This window comes from Pagrus pagrus (genome assembly GCF_965226575.1).
Source record: "Pagrus pagrus genome assembly, chromosome: 22".
Lineage (NCBI taxonomy): Eukaryota > Metazoa > Chordata > Actinopteri > Spariformes > Sparidae > Pagrus > Pagrus pagrus.
The window spans coordinates 11030869-11055990 of NC_140204.1; the positions used below are offsets into that span (position 1 = coordinate 11030869).

Sequence of the window (25122 nt, forward strand, 5' to 3'; positions counted from 1 at the left end):
AGAGATGTCCTCTGGTATTGTGTCCCTCTTGTAAACTGTATACTCTTGTGTTTTCAAAGTTGTTCAGAAGAGTGTATATAGTCTTTATTTTTATTACTAATAGTATTTTATTTTATATTTCTATTCTATTGTGCATTCTCATTCTGCTTTGCTTTTCTCTTGTTTCAGTTTGCGTATCTTTCACTCAGTCTGTAAGCTGCTATAATAAGTGAATTTCCCTGGTGAGGGATCGATAGAGTCTTATCTTATATTATCTTAAAAAGATAGTGGATTATTGAGCCTCATTCTCACAAAACCTACCACCACAGATACACGACCTCTCTGTGGGAAACACCGCTCTACTTACCTGTTTGAGCTAAATTTTAATATCACAGTGCAACTGTAACATGTCCAAAACGACAACGCTTGATGTTTACCATGTTGCTAACCTTTATGTGCAGTTGAGGATGAGCAGAATGTCACTGCAGATATTCGGGCGTTAAGCAAAATATCAAACACATTAAAATGAGATTATGTCAGTTATATATATATATATAAAAAAAACACCTCAAAAGTTGAATTAATTAGCATTATAGTGCTACCTTGCTCCATTCAGTACAGAGAAGGCGTTCTGCTGCTATAACCTTATCTGTTCTAGTATGAACAGTAGCTTATGCTGGACGATGTTAGCTAACTTTACATACAGCTGCTGACACAACTGAGCCAATTCAGCTGGTATTATTATTATGTCTTTAAAGTGTCTAGATAGAGAATTTTAGCAAACAAAGTTTCTCCACAATTGGCCGCTTTTCAGTTTACTTTCAATTTTCAGCTGCAGGCTCCTGATGAAAAATCAGCTGATCCACAGAGTTAATATAAAGTTAGAAAGTTATTATAATTCATGCTCAGGTCTGCACAAAAGTTGCTAGATATGTCGCTAAAAGAAAAAAATAATTGCTAAAGGCGTCTTCATAGTTGCCAAATCTAGCAAGAATGTCTCTAACAAACTAACAACACTGACTACAAATGCATTTCTTTTTGGCTAAAATGAAACTGTCATAGCATTGGGGACTTCTCAAGCTCTGAAGAAAAAGTGTAAAATCTGTTTGGATTTGAGCCCTTTTATCTTCAACCTTGAAAATTTGTCTAAGATCCTCGCCAATTTTGTGCAGTCAGGACTTGACACTAGTTTGGTTTCATCAGTTTGTCATGTTGTCATCTTTCCTACCTGTACACAAAAATAAAAATGCCCACCGCACTGACACCTTCTCATTCTTATTCTCTTTCTCAAACTTTCAACACACCAAAAAACTCTTTTGTAGTTTGAAATCCTGTGGGATCTGTCAGCCCCAGACAGAACTAATCGCACTTAATCACAGTCGCAGCTTGAAGGTCTCTGGCCGCGGTGATGTCATCATTGGGGTAGCGGAGGTGGCGTGGGAGAGTAGCGAGATCCTCGGTCTCACTTCTCCCTCTCTGCGGCGTCGGTAACCAAATCCGTCTCATCAATCACCCCCTTTCGTCTGATTTCGTCAACACGGGGATTGACTTGGGAGAATGCTTTGGTCCTGAGATGTAGTCCTGAGGGTCCCCGTGTGGTGTCTTGTGTGTGTGTGTGTGTGTGTGTGTGTGGGTGTTTGTGAAAACAGTCCAAAGCCTGGCTTGAGGGTGGTGACGGGAGGAAGTGAGGAGGGTGGCTGGGAGGGATGAAGGGATGAGAGGATGGAGAAGGAGGGGGTGAGGCTGAATAGAAGGCCAAAGGGGAGATGAGGTTTTTAGGATCGGGGATCAGTCTTTGAGTATTATCAGTCGGCCTGATTGTCTGTCTGTCTGTCTGTCTGACACAGCAAAGCTCTCCCCTGCCAAGCCTGAAAGCTCCTCTGCTGACTCCCTCCTGTGTCTTCCCAAGACACCTGAGCTGACGCTTACTGTAACACCCCGAGTGTTTCAGTATTTCTTTTGATTTATGTGTGGTTTCATTTTGGTCACCAGAGCCATGCCCAAGATATGTGATGTCTATCTTAAATTTTTCCTTAAAGCTGCACTAATCAATATTTTTTTTTTATTAACAAAGGGGTAAATGACTACGTTAGGGGTGCAACTAACCATTACTTTAATTATCGAGAAACCGGCCGATCATTTCCTCAATCAGTCAATTAGTTGTTTGGTCCATGAAATGTCAGAAAATGGAGAAAATGCTGCTCAGTGTTTCCCAAACTCCACGATCCTCAAGTCCAAATTTGGTCCACACCCCAAAGATGAAGTGAAGTGAAATGCCCTCTCTTCATTATAAATATATCACGACTTTCTGTGCACTGGTGCAGAAAGTCGCGTACATGTGGTGCCATTTTTATTTTGAGCTCTATACTACTCTATACTATATGTAAAGTAAGAGATGGCACTTGTAGTGTTTAACATACGGACAATTATCACATGACTGCAGTTTCCCTCAGAGTATTCTTTAGCCTATTTTAGATCATTATTTTGGTTTCTTAACCCACAACGTCACTGTTTTGATTCAATCTCACTGCTCTCATCAGCTTGTTTTCAGTAGAAACCTGTACACTACGCTTGAAAAATAAATAATTCAGTACCAGGCTGGCATTGCATTGACACACCTAGAATATATATATATATAGACCTTTTAATTATTTGGTCTTAATATGTAAAAAAAAAAAAAAAAAAGCCCACTCACAGGGGGTTTGAAATAGTCAGCATTTAGAGACCTGGACGATTTGCACCAGACTTTAAAAAGTCTTGTAACTTAATTAAGAAGCAAAACAGCTCTGCCTAGGAGCAACATCTTTAAAATCCTTTAGGCACCCTGCCTGGTGAAACAATGAGCAGGCACACATTGTTGTTCACAAGCACTTTCTCAAAGGTGCAGTTCTCTGCTGCGACCAGTTGGTGTCCTCGTGCCTCCACAGAAAATCTACGGAGAGACCAGAACCTTAACTCCATGCTGGTGGTAAAAACTCTTTGCCCTCCTCCCTGCTTTCTCCACACGGCGCCTCCATTATTGTGGGCTTTAGCTCCATTGCTCTGCCTTAATTGTTTCCTGAAGTTTAGCGGGTTGTTTTTGAGAAGAAGAAGACACGTAGTTATCCACACAGGACGGGCAGTTCCACGAGGAGAGAAAAGAGAGAGCGACACCTCGACTGCAAAAATGACATGGGTCGACAAATGTTGGGAGGGTAGAGCGAGAGGTGTGGGAGAGGCTGGAGTGAGAGGAGGGAGGGGAAACGAGTGTGGAGGAGATGTTTGGCAGAGGGAGGCGAGTCAGGTGTGTCTGTTATTGGAGAAAGAGAGGTAGTTAGGCCTCATCGCATCCTTGGCAGTCCTTCCACCTGAGATTAGTCTATAAACATTGCGTGTGCGTGCGTTTGTGTGTGTGTGTGCGGCGGCTGCAGTGTGTCTGAATCCGCCGTCCCGACGCTGACCTCTTCTGCTTTTCATCATCTCTCCGCCGACTCTGCTGTCAGAGTATTTACAGATGCACAACTCGCAATTAAACAACTCTCTCCTTCATGACCCCAAAACTGGAAATTAAAACAATTAATTACCGTTAACCCATACTCGGGGTGTAATTATCACCGAGCTAGTTCATCCACACGCACACGCGCTGAGTTTATCCTCTCCTTCCCTCACCTTGCTTTAACTTCTGGCTAAATTTAGAGAGAGAGGAAGAGGGAGATATTGGTGTGAAACTCCTGGGGAGGGAGATGCACGAGGCTGGCTGTCGGTAATTAGGTTGAGCCACTTCTCGCCATTGTTAACATCCTGCTCCTTATATGAGAAGGACCCCTCCCTGACCCTCTTCGGCGTCTTCATTTCGACATGATGTCTATCTTCCCCACACACCTCCTCCATCCTCCATCTCTCTCTCTCTTCTTGATTACAGAATCCCACTGTCACATCTTCTTCCGTCCACGCTCTATCCATTTTCTTCCTCTCAGTCCTTGGCCTTTCACACAAACCTAATTCCTCTCCCTTTTTTTTCCTAGAGTTTCATGCTCCCTCCATCCATCCATCCCTCCCTCCCTCCGCCCACCCCCGCTCCCCCTAACTGAGTGCGCCGGCTGGTGTATTTTTGGCAGAGTGGTCTCTAGAAATAGGCTTTTGTGGATGGCAAGGTCACTTGACTTAATTAAGAATGGCGAGAGGGAGTCAGAAGTTCACTTCCTTTTCTCTTCCTCCATTCATCCGCCCTTCGCACTCGAGTGTCTTCGCAGGATATGACGGCGGTGGCGATACAGTAGAGGGGACGTACAGTACGATAATTGCGCATGGCAATCACCCACGAGCCATTATGTTGTGCACAGGACTGTGGAGAATCAAAATTCAGGTCAAGCCCATTGAAGAGCGACAGAGAGAAAAAAGAGACACATCTGTTTTTTTCCATACTTTGCAATGATAATGACATTATTGACATGAATAATGCAATGTCTGCGACAGCCCTCCTTTTTTTCCCTTCTTTTTGTATAACCCAGTGATTTTCACGCCGCCACAGAAGCGTAATGTTCTGTCCTCTGGTTCACTCTACTGCAAGAACATTACAATCTGAGATGTTCTCCGCTCTTCTCAACTACTTTTAAGGACGTTTCTCTGATCCACTCGCCACCTCGTGGTTTGAATACTGATTCCACGGCGGTACCGTTGGGTCCTTGCATCTTAAGAAGTGATAATATTGACGTCTGATTATTTTTTTTGCCCCTTCTGCCTCCTTTTCATACCGACAATGACCCAGTAGTTTAATTGCCATTGTCAAGGGAGACTGTAAAGAGGGTCACGAAGCCTCCAGTGCATCATCCTCCTTATTTGGATGCCTCCACTCGAGCAGCTGGGGGGAAACATGGGGCTAATGAAACAATACGCACACAATCCCACTTTACCCGACAAGCACTTCCTGTGCTTTAACCAAATCCCCTCGTACAGCGCTCCTGCTTCTTTTTAAATATTTGAGAAGTTTGTTTTTCCGCTTGTAGATTTATCTCCCAACACCCAAATGACAGCACTGTCTGTCTGTGTGTGTGTGTGTGTGTGTGTGTTATTCTTGTGTTTGCGCCTCTTTAATGCATGGTAATTCACTTTTTGGGGCCATTCCCTGCACCTCTAATCCAAAATGACACATATTTCAAGTCTCCCATTTATTTGGGTTTATGTCAAAGATCGCATCAATGCAAATAGGTCCCGGCTCGTATGAAAACGTATAGCACACGTTTCCCGTTTGCATCTCGGCAGCATCTATTTGATTGAGATGCTTCTTGTCCAAGAGCTCTGTGCCATTTATCAAAGTTACTGCTTGAAAGGGAACGGGGGAAGCTATTTCTGCAAATAAATTTGACGCTGTATTGATGGGTTATGGCTCGAGTTTGATGAGGATGTCTGTCAGTGGTGTTTCAAATTGAATGCGATCCTCGCCGGCGGTAATACATCTCAGAATTACACATCTATTGATGCAAACAATGCGCTGGAAAACAGTAATTGTAGCTCTACAGATGCAGATAATAGAAATGAGCAACAATTCAATAGCATTATTAGTATGCATGGAGCTGCGCGTGTGTCTGCTTGTGTTTATACACTTAATTTAGCGTGTGTTTTCTGTCTCCTTGTGTTTAGGAGATGTACTCCAAAGGTATGATCCTGGCCAGTGCTATCAGACAGGTGCGAGGACTCGGTGACAACAAGTTTGAGGTAGTCACCTCCCTTCGGACCTTCATATTCCGGGCTGAAAGAGAAGGTACGAGTGCATCCTTTACTTTTATTATGCTTCGTTTGCCGTCATTTATCAGCTGTTCTCTTCTTTCTGCTTGTCAGTCGGCCGCTGTAGCTCTGACCGTCTGATTTCCCTGTCCGGCCTTGTTTTTCTCTCCTGTTTCCCTCCCTCACTCTGCATCACTCTCTCTAAAAACGCCTCATCTTCCGTCTCACCCCTGTCTCTCTCTTCTTTCACATGCGGTTTTCTCTGACACAATTTTCTTCCTCCTGATATCTGCTCTCAAAGTAATTCAGTGTGATTTGGGGTTTTTAGCATGACTCAAAATCATTTTCGCAAGATACCCATGTGTAAAACTGGCTTTCTTGAGCAGAGTGTGAAAAGGGAAGATCAATTCCATGTCTGTGTTTTAAGTACAGAGTTAGGGTGTTTAGCCTAGCTTAGCATAAAAATTCAAGTTAAGCTTGAACAGTTCTCCTGGCTCTGTCCGAATACAGCTTCCAAAATTGGAATAGGTCGCTAATTTACGTGTATTTGGAAACTTTTTTGGTTTAAAAATAAGTTGCATGCTAAAGTGTTAGCTATAGCATGAGCTTACAAACAACAGCCTCACACAGTGATTTTGTGCTAAGTCCATCATTTCGGGAAATACATGCATTTGCTGTCTTTTTCAGTGTGTGATGAGAGCATTGATACTACTCTCATATCTGTATGTAAATATGAAGCTACTACCAATAACTGGTCAGCATAGCATTGAAGGTCCTATACTATAGAAAGCAAGATTTCTTAGGTGCTTTATAGATACAGTGAGACACGCACGCAGCGCTGGATTCAGGATGTGCTAAGTGTAAAGACGAATTAGTCTTTTAGTCTTGTTTCCCGTTGTTTATCTGTTGTATCGGTTCAGGTACCCATTGCACAGAACAGCAAGTGTAAGTTGTAGTGGTTGATTTTCACATTTAAAGATCGATATCTAAACTCAGTCATATGTAAACTACGACTATGTGCCCAAAATGCTACTGACGGGGAGCTGACATCGATGATGCCGCATGCGTGCAGCTTTTTCAGTTCTTCGAACAGCAATGACGCTGTATGTGATGTGTGTGTAAGGACTGCGAGGTACACCACAGACCTTGTTAAGCATCTGAGATTTAATCATCATACAGAATGTGATGAGGTTACGCAGCGGCCGTCTAAAGTAGAGGAGAAGAGAGGTGCTGCTAGGGCCAGACAGACGTCAATCACAGAGTCCTTTGGCACTTTGAGGCATTATTCAGCTACAGAAAGAGAGAGAGAGTAGCTGTTGGCATCATTCATCACTGTCACTGACCGTGGGAAAGTGAAACACATCTGTCTAGGCTTCAGAGTGTGTGTTGATGTTTTGACAAGTATCAGTATTGTATTGGTACTGGCAATACCAGCCTGGGTTTTACGTGGTATCGGTTTGGAGGTATCGCACATCACCAGTCAGCTAGATGTTGAAGGAATCCAACTGAACCCTATGGGCTATACGAGCTATGCGTGCAGTGGTGATTAGGGAGATCTTGGTGGCAGTAATGACTTCATGTCCCCGTCTGAACCTATGTTATTAAGTCAATCTAAAAGGGACAGAATGTGTAAAAAAATCTCAAATCTCCCAGGAACTGTCCTTAAAATGTCTTGTTCTTCCTTCCTCTCTTCATCCCTCTGTCAGACAAAACGAAGTAAGACTCGCCTCTTATCGTCTTTCAGCTGGAAGCTTTGTCCGTGTCGGCCTTAATGAGAGGGGAAAGACACACTTACCGCTCCTTACTTCCTGCCTGCTTGATGGCAGTCAATTAGGCAGCTCAGGTCAAACTGCTCATTCACTAATAGAGGGTCCGTTTCTGGGGTCAGCGCTGGGCCGCCCTTTGATTCGCGTAGATGAGTGAGACGGGAGAAACTTGAGTTTTTGAGAACGTTTGATTGTGAACGTTTGCGAACATGTTAGAACCAGACAGGTATTAACGAACAGATCATTGAGACCTCAATGCCAGTTATTGACATATTGACATCTGCCGAGGAGGGAAAAGAATGATCAATATTTGACCTACTCATCATTGGCATTAAGCACCGAGCTCAACTGGTCGTCTATTGATCCATGCCCAGTTAAAAATACATCAGGGAATTGTATTATGGGTAATGTAGGCACCAGGTTTTGAAACGGAAGAAGAATGTGGAATTAAAAAGGTGATATCTCCGGTTCTGCTGTATGGATGTTAGACCAGTGGACTGGTTTTCAAAACCTGTGTGACATCAATGGAGGCAATATGTCAGATTATTTGCAGCTTCCTCTGGAAATCAGGGCCTTTACTTCATCAGTCTTTAGGTCATCAACCACTTCAACCACTAACATTTGCACTGGATCTCCTTTTCGAACAATTGTGCATCACCTCTGCTTTATAAAAACAGCAACATAACCAACAACTTGCCCTTTAAACTTTTTTTCCCCAACAATCTTCATCACCCTGAGCACCAGCGGCCATCCGTCCTCTCCCTGTCCATTCGGTGCATCATCATATCAACGACTGCCAGCTTTTTTTGTCCGTTTATGAGTCGCGGGTCCTCAGCGGCATCATTTATCACACTGTCTGCCGGCTGATCGTCATATGTCACGCTCAGCCTTCCTGACAGGAGCTGGGAGGGGAGAAGGCTGTGTGATTTGGAGGTGGCCTCTGACCGCCTGGGATTGTTGGGAAGCCTCTTCCAGAGGTGGCTGCCGCCGTCAGAGAAGAAAAGAGAGAGAGAAAGAGAGAGAGAGAAGGAGGAGAAAACTTGGCCTCATCACCTCATGCATCTTTAAACAGGCCCACTCGCCTTGTGGCGGAGAGTCATCAATCTTGGGGGAAACACATAAGAAAGAGGGAGACATGAAGAGACAGAGGGAAAGAAGGAGTAGGTTAGTGAAGTGGAGGTAAGGAGCTGCTGGGCTGATGCAGTAGGGGTGAAAGGGGGGAGAAAATGGTCGAGTGATGGTCAGAGGAGTGGGCGAGAGTGTTAAAGACATCCGGGAGGGACGCACGCAATCTCTGTGTGAAAAAGCAACAGAGAGGTAAAGGCGGAGACGACGGGGAGAGATGAAAAGGGCAGAGTGAAGATGGAGAGAGGGAAAAGGAGGGGAGAGAAGTGAGTGAATAATTGAAGGCCACCGGAGAGAGTGTGCACACAGCTGTCGGCTGATTCTCCACTTGGTCCGCAGGTGGCCTCTTCCCTCAGGTACTGTCAGCTTGAGAGAGGAGCGATGGGAGGAAGGAAGGCAGGCAAGGGAGAGAAGGAGAGCGGGAGGGAGTGATGGGGAGAGTAGTGGCAGTGATGGGGGAGAGAAGAAAGGGAGAGGAAAGGAGAGTTTGGCAGGAAGAGACACGGCGGAGAGTGATGGAAAACGGTCGGGACAAGAAGTGGAGGTGTGGAGGGGATGCAGACAGATGCGCTACAAGGGGGAAGAGGGGATTTATGGTGTAAAGAAATGTTGATGATTTGTATTCTGATGCTTTGGCAATTGCCTTTCCACAAGCTTGCTCCCTAACACATGTTGGTTCAGTTTGAAATGACAGGAACGAGAGTTGTAGAGAGATGTAGAGAATAAGTAGGCAGAACAACAACGAGGTTGGGAAGAGGCCAGAGGGAGAATGATGGCATATATAAAAACTCAGGAGGACTTAGAGTATAAACAGTAGTAAATATTTCACCTTGCATTACTTCACATTTTACAACCTACTGGCTTTTTAAGTCTTCACTTGTCTGAAACCTGCATTGATTTATTTTATTGGCTGCTTGAGGCTGGACAACCCTTTAAGCACAACACTGATATATTATCACCCTTATAAAGTTGTTATGGTGTTAACGAACAGTTGTCCAGCCAAACGTTATTTGGATTTGTGTTTGTGTTCATCTGATGAATCCAACATTTACTCTGCTTTTTAGCTCTGTTTTGGTCTCCATCACCTCCTGAGGGAGATATCGGACTCCTGAGCAGCTAAAAACTCCATTTTTTTCGACGACTAGCTGCTAACTTCGTCTGCTGCTTTGTGCTGCGCAGGTAGCATACACTGAGTTTCTAAGTTTGTTCACTTAAAGTTGATGGGGGGGCCAGACTGAACCAAAATGTTAAAAGTTTGGGCTGTCAAACAAAAAACAATGAGCTGAAAGATACTAAAATACTCCCTGCAGATGAGTGGAGTCGCCACTGACACCTTCGACAGTACAGAAAGTCATTTTTTTCATGCATGGTTAATATAAAAAAAAATGTATTTACTTTTTTTAGCTCCGTTTTGGTCTACAACAACTCCTGAAGAGATATGGGATTTTTTTTTTTACAGCTAAAAGCTCAGCTTCTTATCTAGTGTTGCACATATTTCAGCAAGTAATAAGACAGTTGAGCCAAAGTCCACTGTGCCAGCTTAGCCAAGGTTTTTCCTTGATAAGTGAAATAAGAATAAAAAAGTGCAACACCACTGTCGTAAACACAAATCCGTCATAACAATGCTATGTGTTGTAAACATGTATGTAGCGCTGTGATCCTACCCTCTCTGAAGTCACATGGTGCAGAAGACATCAATCAACCTTTTACGAGACGCTGTACCATCAACACGATTTTGAAGCGGTTATTTTAAGGTAGAAAAGTTACATAATGTTGCTTTAATTGATTCTCACTAAAGATCATGCACTTCTGAGTACTCAAATTACATAAAAAAACACATTTCTGATAACGTCGCTGTGAATTTAATTAGTGGAGATACATATAGATGAGGGACTTAAACAGATACAACATATACAGGTCAGACAATATGACAAAACAAAATGCAATTGTGTCCAAATAAAACATATGCAGAAGCCAATGTGTACTGTAACCTCGGTAAATGTTTAGTCACATGTTGTGACTGTGTGTTTGATTGAGGGGATTGAAATGCGAGAAAACAAAGCAAGTGACCACAATCCCTCTGCTTTGTGTATTTTCTCTCTTCCATTTCTTTCTTTTTTTTTTTTTATTCCCGTTGATGGAGACCGCGTGGGCGGCTTCTAAGATCTCCGTTGAGCGCCGAGTGGACCTGGCTCTCATCTCATCCACTTTCAATGAGGATTATCTGCCTCTCTGCTCGTCTCTCTCCGTGCAAAGTGGAATAGTCTTTCAAACACACGGCTATACATATATCCCTTAACAAGCGATGAAGCTAGATGCGGCTGTCAGGTTTTTAGTGGAGGAGAGTCGCTGTGCGTTCTTTTTATATGCACGCAGAGGTGAGGGCATGTTTGCCTGCCGAGTGAAAATACATTTTGGCAAGCAGGCTGGCGGTTCATGTGCGAGACTGTGCGCACAGACAAACAAACAAAAACATATATCATATGTAGGAAGCTTTCAGGCGCACAAGTCAGATGCACATATGCTAACACGCAGGCGTATGTAGGCACTGCCACTGTTTCCCTCATACCCTCCACCTCCTTCGCTGCTCCAGCCCTCCCTGCCGCGCTCAGATCGACAGCTTGGCCGAAGAAGGAGAGTGGAGGGAGTGAGGAAGGCCCTGAATAAATGAACAGGCAAATAAGTGAGTGCAGGACAGGTAATGGAACTCAGAAAGCAGGGTGGGAACGGAACAGTAAAGGCCAGTGATGTAAAGAGCAGTCAATAATTGAGTAGGCTATTCATTATTGAAACCAGCTCTTTGTAAATTCATAAGAATCTGGGGGGTAAGAAGACCAGAGCTGAATTTGGGGCCAGGCAGCGGATACAGTATTTGGGAGCTCAGTGGGGGGTTAGTGTGCGGAAGAGGCGGATGTTCAGAGAGGAGAAACTTTTCTTCAGAAGTGGAGATGTTTGGTGGATGCGTTTGTATCCAAGGTCGAAGACGGGTTTGTGCTGGCAAAGTCTGCGGGAGGTCGGGAGGTCTCATCAAGACGCTAATTAAGGTCAATTTAGAATAATATCAGGTTGACGGTGGCCGCAAAATGATTGACACGCGAGTGAGAACACCCTCCCCCCTTCCTCTGTCGGCCTACGGAGTGGTTTGAGGACACGCCAGGAGTTCACGCAGAGGGTAACACAAGCTCGCAGTCTGGAAAAACAAGAGAGGAGAGTTTAAAAGTAATCCGGGTAGCACACATGCATGATGATACTCATGAATCGCAACGATTCTGTGAGATCTGATCCAGGTTGACCTGAGGATAATTAGATCCAAAACACATTCAACCCAAACAGACCCAAAAAAAGAGATAACACCAAGCACAAAAAGAACACACTTTGTGAGGTGTAGGGCTGCAGATAAAGGCTATTTTCATTATTCATTACTCTCCTTATTATTTCCTTGTAAAGTTTTGGTTATAAAATGTCTGCAAACAGCTGAGAAATGTTAGAATTTCCCATAATCCACTGAGGTAATCGGGTATCATTGAGGGCAGCACGCAAAATCCTTATATTCATTAGCAGTTATAGGCTACAAGCTAAATATATGTAGTTTCATCTCAGTCATCTAGGTAATGAGATGCCCAGTGAACCCGTGTTTCACCGGGTCGGTACATGGAGTTCTTTACCGCTTCGCTCTGAAATGCTTTGAGCAGGACACTGCTTCCCTCCCGGCTCCGGGCGGATTTCTACTTTAGATGAGCTGTGGGAAGAAAGTGAAAAGACGCATTTCTTGCCATTGCAGAGATCAATAAAGTATCACAAAACAATTATTCTCTCTATTCTTAAATTGGCATGCTTTAACAGTCTAATTTGCGTCCTTAGCCTACACAGCTAAAAGTACAATTGATTTTGGCGGCGTGATTTGTGTGGCGGTGCTCTTTCCTCTTCTGGCAAAGAACCGGCCCGTAATAAGCATAATAATGGATAATAGAATGAAACTGAGAAGCGATTACGACAAGTAAAGGCTTCTTCTTTGAACCCCAAACATCTTAATTGAATACACAAGAACCGTTTCGGATATAAAGGCATCAAGTCCTCCGTTAGCGGAACAATCATGAAGCTCCTCCGTCCTGCTGTTTGCTCGAATTCACGGGTATCCAAAAATACACTTCCTCACCGGCCACATTAATTTTTCCCTGTTTGTGTCAGTTTGTGTATTTGAGAAAAGTGTCAGTCATTCTGTCAGAGGATTGTTTTTTGTCATTTTTGGATGATGAGTTGATAGCTGGTGCAGGTTTCAATTGAAGTGCGTTTACTTTTCAAAAACTTTGTTGTTTTGTGGTTTGTCTTTTTTAGACAAAAGGCTTCCTTGTTCCCCGTTTTTCAATTTGCCGGTCCGTCCCGACTGATTGCTCGGTTTTCATATCAGTTTACAGAGTCTTTTGATTCCATTTCTCAGTATTTTTCTGCCTCGTATTGGACTCTTACCACAGTGGGTGCTGCATGTGTGCGCTCGTGTGTGTTTACAATCCTCCGGTATCTCTTGTGTTTCCACTTTGCTGGCTTTGATAGCACAATGTCTTGGGCGGTGGGGGAATGGGCTTTACAGCGCCGGCTTCATGTCTTCTTTTATGTCCGTTTGAAAAAGTTGTAGAGGAAGATATCTGAGAGGCCTTTGGAGTGCACATCGTTTGAATGTAAACCCTGGATGGAACATGATGCGGTGCGCTACACTTGAGCCATTTAGCTGCTCGGTAATCCAGGGTGATTTACAATAAGTAAGAGATCCAGCGTCCTGTTCAAGGACAAACTATTTTTGATGACACAGAACATCTGAAGTGTCAGTCATCGGACGCTCCTCTGAGCAGAGATTTTCCGATCGTGTCTTAGTAATCATAACTGAGCACTGAAGGCATGGATTTCTGTCCACTGTCGTAACAATACTGAGTGGATTGTAAAGAAAAGTGTGTCTTCCTGATCGTTACGTTAGCATGTCCAGCTAACTAGCATAACTAGCATTACTTCCTAGGCCAAGAGATGGCATATTATTGAGCTACCTAATTATAAAAAAGTCAGATCGACACACTGTTTTCAACCAGATTCATGGAGCTAATGCTAGCTTAGTTAGCTGGCTAGCTACAGTCGATAAGATCTGCATATAGCAATCATTTAAGCCCGCACAACAGCCAAGTCAACAGTTGCTGTGACCACAGTGACAGTTGCACATTTTTATCACATAAAATCAAAAATGATCAGAAATTAATGAAATTAACTGCTCAGTGAAATGTATTCACACCTTTCTTTGACTTTGCCCCTTCATTTCTTGTTGAGGGAAATGTGTAAATTCACAGAACTGGCTGCGTCTCATTTAGCTATGTTTTTTAATTATATTTTAATTAGGCGGTGTATTTCACTTAAATTATCCCTGCCACATCTTGCTTGAGGCTTGCAAAGCTCAGAGAGGCAGCTATCTATATCTTCACTGCTAGACTTCGCACTTTTCAGCTTTGCAGGATATTTCTTTTCCAGGGGCTGAGTTAATTTTCACCAATCGTAGCTCATCCCGCGATTCAATTTCTTTTCTTTCTGACTGGAATTTTCTGTATCAGTATGCAGTGGAGGTTTAGCGGCTAACAAGCCAGATTAATTCACAGAAGGGATGCAAAAATGATGAATTAACAATATGAATCAAAGCCTCTAAGATGCCCCGATCCTTCTTTATCTAATTCTCTTTCCGGCCCTTCTTGCTGTCACTCTCTTTCACACAATCACACTCGTATCCACACGCACTATCTACCTCTCGTTTTCTGTCTCTCACTCGTGCATGTGTCCACAGGGGAGCGCCAGGAGTGGATGGAAACTCTTCAGACGGCCACGCGCCCCCCCGCCTGCGGCTCCCAGAAGCGCTCCGACAGCCTCCCTCGCCCCTCCTCCACAAACAAGCGGGGCTTGCTGGAGCTCCGCGGTTACAAAGGCAGAGTGCTGGCGTCCCTGGCGGGGAGTAAAGTCAGGCTCTGCAAAACAGAACAGGTACTTCCAACACCGCTGAGGCTTCCTCTCTGCAGGATGACAGCTTCCTGTTTGAAAAGGGGGAAGATAATAATCACAGCCTATTGAAGCAGATAAGGCGGAGATGGAGATGTTCATGAAAGATATAGAGAGGATCATGAATGTGTAATGCAAAAAAAGTAAATACATGTGTGAAAAAGCTTCGGGGTGCACTGAGATATATTCTGCTCTATTTTTGGTCGGTACAAGCTCATGCTGGTGGGTGTCGCCAACTTATTTATGCTTCTTTGTCGACCTGACACGCAGGTACATCTATGACGAGTGCCTAAAAGATGTGGGAAAGAAAATACAATAAATGCATAGTTAATATTAGGGATGTTAATGATTTAGTTAGTGACTATGCTATGTATCTTTTGGTCGATATGGTGCTTTAGTGGTGATTTTTTAAAAGATTTCTTTGGCTCCTGGTGCAGTTGCTTGTTCCCTGCTCCTACCATCAACTTTAAAAGTTGTGTAGTCAAGGCCAGTCAGGCAGCAGCACTGTAAGTGGACGCAATTGCTCCAGCCCCATTTTGCTCTCCGTGCCAAATCGCCCTTTGTTCAGCCAGAGTTTGTTGCCACAACCCCACACGGTAAGCACCAAATGCTCCCCTGTCAGCCCCAAGAGACCTCAAGTGATCCTCTGATGTGCCGAGTGGCAGTTTGGTCCATCCATTTGCCCTTTTGCTGGCCTAAGTGCCCCTCTAGTTAGATCATTACTGCTCTGGTGTGACCTACCGGGCAGACATTACCCATTAACATTAACTTATGTCCTGTGCCGCTGCTGGCTAATACCTCCCAAATCTCCTTGATGTAGGTAGCAGCATCGTCTCTCCTCTGGCACCAACCTCAGGCCAAGTTTTGTCTTTCAATTGTCAATATCGAAACATCAGATTGTAACTTTGAGTTTCTATTACGAGTCAATACACTTGAATCCCGTGCTTCCCGTAATGCGGCTCCAGAGGGTCTCGCATTCGATAGCAACATTGCCTTTAGCAAAGTAGTCTTTCTCTTTTTTCATTCACTCAACTCGTGTTTTAGTCTTTCACTGTTGTTATTCTTGGATTGTTATTCATCGTGAAATGGCACACAGCCTTGGTTCGCTGTTTGGTGAATGCATCTGTTATTTGTATTGTTTTTTATTGAGAGCGTGACGTGTGGGTTTATTTGCAGGTTCGAGCATAGTCTTTTTAATTCCTCTGCAGTCATAAAATCAGCCCTCACATACAGCAACAGACACGATAACAGCAGATTTGAGGATAAACATACACGTTTGCACAGTGAAGGTTTTCTGACAGGAACATATGCAGGAATGTGATTCTGCTTGTTATTTTCTGAAAGTTTACACCAATTTCTCACTCGCAGTCTGAGTAATGCAGACAATTTTTGCAAAATAATGTTTTTTTTCTATATTTCATTATATTTTAGTCCATTTTCACTTCTGTTAGATCTGCACTTAACAACTAATGCAAGCAACTAATTAGGTATGCACAAACGTTATTCGTCTAAATATACCCAGTGGTTAAATTGAATATTTATGCAGTAGATTTTTGGGCTACTAATCATGGTTTTATTTCCTATTTTGAATAAGCGAGACATTTAAGTTATTCCGATTGATATTCTGATGAGCTATTTCTTGTTGTGTGGCACATTTTTTGTGACTGCAACCCCTGAAATTTTAAGTGGCCACCCTCGCTTCAGATGGCAAGAGCTGAGAGAAAAATAAAACTTAAGTTTCCACATGTGGTCCAAAAAAAGGTTAGTCCGGTCTTAACCTCAGGCCTCCGGCTGTTTTCTACCTGTGGGTTGAAATCCTGAGCTTTGACAGTGCTGCACCTGCCTTTTAAACTTTATTCCCATCACCCCCGACTTCATGTGTGCTTCATAATTCTTGAAACTGCTCCGTGTCATATTTACTGTCGGGTATTCTTCGCTTGTCATGTCTCGTTTTTGCAACTTCCAATGAATTTTTACAATCTTTGAGGGGCTACTGCAGTGATTTAGTGTCGCAGTTTCATAAATCTTTTGAGAGACTGCACGGTCAGTTTGAAGCAGCAGAGGACAAAATATCCAGAGTCTAAGTCCCGAGTACCCAAGCTCCGAAAACACTGAACCTTCAGGGTAGACGCTCATGTCTTTGAAATTCTGTGTCCCCAATTTGAAACAGAGGCTTTCCATAAAAAAACATTCATAGGCCTCAATCCCAAGATGAGATACTACTTAGAGGAATACTTACACATTATGCGAAATAGATAAGAAAATTAATACCGTGCTCATGTTTCTGCATTTAGTAAGACAAGAGAATTAGGAGGTAATTAGCTAAGCTCTCTACACAAATAGAAATGTAAAAAATGACTGGTTATGGTTTTTCAGGGAGCTAAAACCTCGAAAAACAAGATACAATATGTTAATTAGAGAGCTTTAGTGGTGGTAATAAGTGTAATACTTAAACTTAATCTAGCTCTTCATTCCTCTTTCAGTTTTTATGCTAAGCTAGGCTAAGCTGACGGGCTTACAACCACAAACATGCCGTGTTTACATCACTATTTGAGTACCAAATAAACAAATGAGATACAACATGTTTATTAGCGAGCTTTGGGGATGCTTGTAGTCCTATTTTTTCATTTTGGACAGAGCAAGGCTAGTTGGTCTTCATGCTAGCTAAGCTTACAGCCTCTTGGCTTTAGCTCGATTTATACATACGTTACATTACATACAAACGTGAGTGATCTTGATCTTTTCGTGTAACTCTGCATAATGTTGAACTATTCCTTTAAATCACTTGTTTTTCACAGGCTGCGTAGTAAAAGTTGACCTCCCTTTGACATACTGCTAAAGTATTAGCATGCTTATTCAAGGGGCTTTGTATTCGTTTAAGAGATCATTCAGATGAAATAAGTAAGAATGGGCCACCTGTAGAATTCATACTAAAAACAAAAAAGAGGGCAGCATATCGCCAGAGTAACCGCTAACTGCTGCTAACTGTAGCTGCCCTTAGCTGGTTAGCTCAGTTAGCCAGGCAGCTAGCAGTTCAACCGGGAGCTCCAGGGACCAGCGGAGTGTTAAGTTTGTGTTTACACCGCTAGCACAGGAGCTTTAGAGCAGGACAGGCTGGGGCTAGATGGACTGAAAAGTCAGCAAAGTCCTTTAACTAGGCTACTTAGTATTACTTCTACATACTCGAACCCTCCTAATGATAACTTACATCTTTACATTAACTGCAGAATAAAGAGGCGATAAGTTTTCTTTTAGTCAGAGTTTCTCTTGAGTCTTCTTATTTCATGTGAGTCCAATTAAGTCCTGATGGTCCCTGCTCACGTACAGAGACTGTGTTCTGCTTCTGTCTCAGCAGCCAGATATCCTCTCTCAGATGGAGAGATACCTCATACCCAGTGATACTATTTCTTAAAGTGCCTCGCACGTATTTGTGTGCATATTTGATAATGCTACACGCATTCATCTCATTTCCATCCCTCCTTGGCTCTCATTTTGTTTCGCCCGCTCTTTTAGTTTTGCTGTTTGCCTTTCATTATTTTCTTCATTAGCGTGAACAAACATCTTTGTTAGAATTCTCTTTTGGGTATCACTCCATGTCAGCACATTTCCACTTCCTTGATCTGAGACAGCAGGAGAAACGAGAGGGAAGGAGAGAATCAGAGAGAGAACAAATTAATTGTATTATTTTAGCTTACAAGCTAAATCCCCGGCATAAATGCGGCAGCAGCGGCGGTGCATTTCGCGGGAAGGAAGGGAGCCCGCAAACGAAAGACAGGGGAATAAGGGACAGACACAAAGAGATAGAGGTAGTAAGATGAAGTGAAAGGGATGGAGGGAGCGCTTCGGTGCGAGAGGTCGCATGAGTGAGAAACGAGCGTTGGTGGTTTGTAGGAAAAAGGGGGGAGAGTGATGGAGAGCGAGAGCGCGTGGAGGGAGGTAGACCGTTGCCCCGTTCAAGTTCAGTGAAGTGGAGTATTTAATCTAACATGATGAACGAGCTATTGGAAACATCATCCTCCCAGCTCCTCCTTCACCACCCCTACCCCATTTCTCACGGACCGTAAGCCCTGTGATGAAGCTGTGTTTAAGGTCATTTAAACACCAAGGTAAAGAAAGTCACTGTGCGAAGTGTGTCACACATGCACGTTTACTCCGAGAATGATCTCCTCGCCATGGGAGGCGTCCTGTAGGCAGATTGGTACAACCAGGGTAACTTGTGTCAGGTCCTGTCATCTCATACATCACTGGTGCTCTCTGGTTTGTGTTCACTCAGGAAGCTGAAGGTTTGATTGATCGTTGGATGATCACATTTCTTGCTGTTGGCTCGTTTACTTCTAGGTTAGTTGAACCCAGTAAAACAAAGATGTTTTTTTCGCTCTCACTTTAATTCCTACTTAGCAAATGTTGCACATACAGTAGAGCCTGCTCTGGTGGGAAAGGTACTCTGAGTATACAATAACAGCAAGACTTAGGATTTAATTAATCTCTGCTTTAATTAAATCTCTTTCTCATTTGCTCCTCTCAAGATCGTCTTTGTCACAATTAACATCATCCCGAGACTGCGAGGCCGTTTCGTAGAATTTGTGACACAAGAGTGAGTCTCGTTTCGCCAAAGCCCTCATCTTGTAATGAGTTTTGTTCCTTTCTGCATACCTGATGCAGCTAAAAGATGATCAGCAGGTTTGAAAAAGCTTTGCTGTACTGCTGTGTGTGGCGCGTTTTACACCTGCATTAATGCACTGCAACAGGGTATTAGCACAGCAGCGACAAATTAAAGTTGATGTGGTGAACGTGTTCGCTACTAAAAGTTGCATGTTCACACTTGCAGCTCACATGGAGAAACATTAGCATTCGTTAATTGAGTTGTGTTTCTGTTCATCTATAAATATGAGTGCAATATTCACTCTCCCTTTAACTCTAAGCTGCTATATGATCCACCATGTTCATTAGCTAGTTGCTAGCCTTGTCTGTTTGACGTTTGGTGTAGGGAGTTATGGTAGCTTTTTTGCTTTAAACTGAACTGCCCTCTGTTGGAAACCAATGCTGATTGGATCATCAACAGTGAACCAAAACAGTAAAGACGTAGTCTGTTAAACCAAAACAATGAGCTGAAAGAAGCTAAAATCACCTCTCAAAGCTCAGGGGAACTGCAGAGTTTGCTGACAATTCTCACTCAGCATGCTAACATGCACATAGTAACAATTTTGATATACTAATGTTGAGCGGGTATAATGTTTACCATGTTCACCGTCTTAGCTTAGTGTTTTAACATGCTAACATTTGCTAATTATTGCTAATTACCCATGTTGGGACATTAACCAAAGGATAGACCATATTCACCTTCTTTCCTCTGAAGTCACTTTCAGGCTGGGAAGTTAAAATGTACTACTGCTGTATTACAGGTTACAAGTCCTATAGATGTAGGTAATGTGACAAACCACCATCATTTTACAGCTTCTCGATTGATCAGCTACTGAAAAGACAGTGGAACCAGAAGAAGAGTCTTCAGAATCACCAGAGTTAGCAAGATTAATCTTCTGGTGGCTATCAAGGTCAAAATTGTCTTTATTTCAATCCCTCCAAAAGTTTCAGAGACATTTCAGTCCGGACCAAAGTGGCGGACAGACTAGCCAACACTGACACCCTCAGAGCCCTGCTGCTCGCATGCCTTAAGAAGTATTGATTAGTGCATCGTTAAATATAAAACCGAATTTACAGTTTTATTTGAACAAGCGTGTGATTCACGGCAGATCCAGCCAGTTTGCCGTTAAATGAACTCATTTGGGATTAGAAACTCAAACTCTGGACTTTTTATTTAAACAAACATTACTCGGCTAAGCTCGCACTGAAGCTGCAGTCGGACTCATAAAGTCTTCATAGCCCTGTTCCACATGCACAGTGAAGTTTTCTGAAATGTTTTCGAAAAGGAATGACTGGAAGGCCAACTCAGTGACTTTAACTGGCTGTTGGCTGTAACCTCTTCATTCAGATACACGGCCTTCATAAATCCTTTTTTGTTTTTACCTTAACGATTACAAAGCTGCGGTTTGTTTGTTTGGTAAAAGCGCGCTCCCTTTTGTCTTCTCGTCCACTAACGTAGTTCATAGATCCTCGCCGCCCTTGGCCTCTCTGTCCCGCTGCACGGTGTTATAATAACTAATCACAAGTCTTTTGTCTCCGTTGAGTGTGCGCTCTTTTAAACCCACGTGCATGCTTTTAGAGCATCTTGAGCTGTTGAGTGGACATGGAATTGGAGATAGAAGCAGAGGCCGCCTTTGCTTGTCTGGCTTCTTTTTAGAGCCCCTCGGCGCTGAGGAGTGACTGACTCACGCATTAAGAGGTTGGAAAGCTTTGAAAGAAATTATAATTGGATGTATAGCTTGAATATTCGGAGTGGGCCTCGGCTCAGCACTTACCGGGTTAAGGTTATTCATTGTAGCTGCGAGGAAAAATTCATTTTTCTCTCACATTTTCATCACAATGTTTATGGGTCGAGAGTTGATGAAGTTTGAAATTTTTGAGGTGGACAAAAAGTGCACAAGATCGCGCATGTGTACCAGCGTTCGCCTCAGGGTCTTTCCCCCTCTTCCCCCAATAAGCGCCATTATTGCCACCTACCCCTTGGCTGTTGTAATTGGGTGAGTTATTTTTACCTCTAATGCCTTCCCTTCCTCTGCCCATCCCTCCCTCGCTCCTTCCTTGGTGAATTAATTGGAGAGGGCAGGAGGCCACGGCACATATTGGGTAGGTAACGAGTGGCGAGGGCTGGACGGCCGCTAACACCCAGCGCTCTAATTGGCTGCCTGAGAGGGATGAGGGTCATTAGGTATAGGTGACTGCTTTGCCCTCTCGGCGCGGACGCACTCTCGCATGTACGCGCACATACAGTACAGTACCCGAGAAACGGGTATTACAGTAATGCATGTAAACCGCTTCCTTCTTCTGTGTTTGAATTACGGCCGCGTGCTGCCTTTTGGATCCTCACATGAACTGAAACGGTCGGTGAGAAGGAGCTTTGAGTGAGGTTGGTTCAACCTGGCGCTCTCATTATCGCGTCACGCGTCTTCAAACCTCGGAACATACTGACTTTAAAAGAGCAATGACTGCACGTAGTTTTAATTGATAGGATAGAGGAGCGAGTTTCTTCTGCTTCCTCCAAGCCCTCACATCAAAACTTTGAGCTCAATTAGGACCTAGTCGAACGGTGGGTTCACTTGTCTCAGCCGCGCTCTCTTTGCTCCTGTTTCTTTCTCTGTCTATCTCTTATGTCATCCTTAATTACTCACAGGATCTGTCGCTGTGTTTTCGCTCTCAACGCTGGGCCGAGCTGTTCCTAAAAGAGAATAATCGCTCGAGTTTGATTAACACCTTCCTCCGAAATTTGTTTGAAGTAGTCTAATTGGGGCTAATGACGTTCAAATGAAGATTTTGACAAAATTAGCCCCAATTGAACCAGCCCACACATCGCCGAAAGATCAGGTCGGAAAATCCTGCAAGCACGCAAATATTTAAGCGACTCCCTGCTCATGTTGCAAACTGCAAAAATTTGGCCGCACTGAGAAGTTTGCAGCTAATTAGTTGAAGAATTTCTTGCAAGAGTCGTGGCAGCACCCACGTACATAAACACACACGCTCTGCAAGGCCATGTATCCCCCCCCCCTCAAAAAAAAAGAAAAAAGCGTCTAATCAACAAAGATGGTGTCGATTCATTTTCTTCTCTTTGTTTGCTGTAATTAGTGTAAATTGTTTTGCTGGTGAGGAGCAGTTCGCACAGAAAACACACATGCTTTATAGCTGGCACAGCATGGCAGCGTTTAGCGCTCCTCGCTATTCTGTAATTCGCTGTTGAGGGAGTATTGGCGCAGCTCCTGTTTTTGTTCTGGATCTTTTTTGCACACACTTTCTTCCTGTCAACTGCTCAGCTGACCCCTCACCCGTCTCACCCACTCTCTGTGAGGATTACCAAGACCTTCTTTCGCTTCTTCCTCCCCCTTCCTTTGTGTTCTCGCTGTCTTTCTCTCCCCCATCTTTTGACTCACGTTTTTTGGCTTTGTCAGTGATGGAGTAAAGTGTGTATTTTTCTGTACAGTAATTTTGGATGCCTGTGTTTTTGTGCTCTATTTTGATGTTGTGCCTATACGTGTGTGGGTGTGAGCGCACTTCTTTTGTCTTCCTGTTTTTTTCCTGTCTCAGCTCAGAGCTCAAGGCTATAGAAAACGGTCTAAAATGCTGTGAGTGTTGAGGGTGCAGCGGAGGAAGGGAGGGGGTGAGGCAGAGTTATGGTGGAGCTTATGAAAACGGTGCCTCTGCATCTAACCCCTATTTCTGAAATGGGCCTCAGAAAACACCGAGGCTGAAAGCTTGGGTTGGTTTGGATTCCCTAGATGCACCTTTGCCTTTCACAGAGCTTTGCTGTTTCACACAGGTACACACACACACACACACACACACACACGCATGCACTCAATACGACAGCTCACACCATAGCCTCTCTTTCTTTCTCTCTCTGTCACAGTCTCTCACAGACTCGGCTTGTGCGTCATCGGTGAGAAGGAGAAAAAGCCATTGACTGTTGGGTGCGTTATTGGTCTGTCACAAACTATTTTCAGCGGGCTGCTCACTCGTCCAACTCTGTGTCCTGTGCCATTACCTTAAAAAAAAAACACAAGACGGTGCACAGGAAGCCGGGCAGCCAAGACTGACAATGTCCCTGCAGTTTTTGTTAGTTTTCATTAGACCGAGTGACATTCAAACCCCATGTGACAAACAAGTTGCGACTTTAATGAAGCGACCTGTTGATCCCCTCCCCCCCTTATTAGAGAGGGCCTCTAATTTGGCCAAAAACGGCCTTGATGCGGCGTCTAGTGAAGGACTCACATTTGCGGGGCCCTTTGGACTTCATGTTCCCTTTTCGGAATAGTCGTCTAGATTTTAAACGTTTGCAGACACACTTCCTGGCTTTAAAAATGGGGATGGTGATTACAGACAAAGAAGAAAAGCTGTGAAGTGTCGCTTCACATTTAAATCACAAATGCACACATTATATCTTGTATTTTTTACTCACCCTGACAACAATTTCCTGTATATACCGGCCACAAAACTGTCCAACTGATAACCCCCCATAAAATGGTGCATATGTGATAGGTACTTAGCTTTAGGGGTTTGTATTGGTGGATTTGGGGACATGTAGACAGAGCCGAGCTAGCTGTTTCTCCCCCATTTCCAGTCTTTATGCTAAGCTAAGCAAAATATGGCTGTCGGTGGTAATATGAATGAAAATTTAAATTAATATTGCGTGCGTCAAACTGCTCCAGAATCTGCTTTAGGACAGTGCAGCAGCTCGTGTCTTATTTTCTCTTACTTTTCAGTGGCTTCTTTTTAAAATAAGTGTTAAACAGCTCCATGCGTGGTGACATAGAGAGGAGGGAGTGGATTGCTAACTGCAAAACGGACAGGAAGTTAGCTAAAACGACGACAACACTTACAGCAGCCTTAAAGGAATGGTTTGGGAGAAGTACATTTCCATTCTCTGAGTTAGATGAGTAGTTTGATGCCACCCTCATGTCTGTACTTTATGTTTGGACCGATACTCCAAACAGTTACAGCAACGTAAAAGACAAGTTTGTAATTCTACACAGAGTTACTGTTGAAAGTGGTATTGATCTGCTTATCAAACTCTCAGGGAATAAACAAGCCCATTAATTGTTGATGATTTGAAGTAGCTGTACCATAACAACCTTGCAATTAATTAGTATTAAATCTTTTCATCTCTCTGTTTGTGTGTTTCCAGGACTATAAAGCAGGTCTGGCTATCGCTGAAGTGGAACTGACTGCTGCCAATATCAGAGATGTGGACCGCAGGGGCTTCGATATCATCACACCCTTCAAGAACTTCTGGTACGTCTTGACTCGTGTGTTTCTGTACATGCATGCACGTATCTTTGTTGTGGGAGAAACTCAGACACAAAGCTATTCAATGAATGAATGATTGAATGAATGAATGAATGACCTACCCCTTCTCCACAACTCAGTAATTAATCATATTCAATTTACTTCCATTCCTGAGCCTGTGTACCGTCTTACGCTCCCATCTAACTATATAGAATTTGATATACTAAATATATAGATATATTTACGTTCATGCTAGATTGTGTGTGTGTGTCTTTTAATGTGCATTTGTGTGGAAAGTGCACTGTTTCTGTTGCTTATTCAATCACAAGACAAATGTTAAGTGAAGGAATCTTTCCTTGACCGTAGACCCCCTTCAGAACGATGCATTCAACAGGTTGTCACACCAGCACACTTTCACATGAGTTTTAAAATCTTACAGCAGGGTGTCAGGACTTCATTTATCTTCCTTTCTCAAACCGAACCTCACTGCGTTATCATCTCGTTTTAACTATATAGTTTAGGAAATGCCCTTCGTGCTTCACTAAGACTCTTGCTTCACTGTCTTTTAATCTCAATAATCACCTCTCATAAAGAATCCATATTCACAGCTGAAAGGCGAGGACAAGCATTTTGG

At 43.4% G+C, this 25122-nt stretch overlaps 1 protein-coding gene across 1 annotated transcript in view; it reads left to right on the forward strand.

Moving 5' to 3' along the window:
* The window catches only part of arap2 (ArfGAP with RhoGAP domain, ankyrin repeat and PH domain 2), a 118871-nt gene that overhangs the window by 15271 nt on the left and 78478 nt on the right, over window positions 1-25122 (forward strand). The window contains 3 exon segments of the mRNA XM_084343788.1: window positions 5599-5719; window positions 14389-14582; window positions 24388-24494. Coding sequence (XP_084199914.1) covers window positions 5599-5719; window positions 14389-14582; window positions 24388-24494 — 422 coding nt within the window.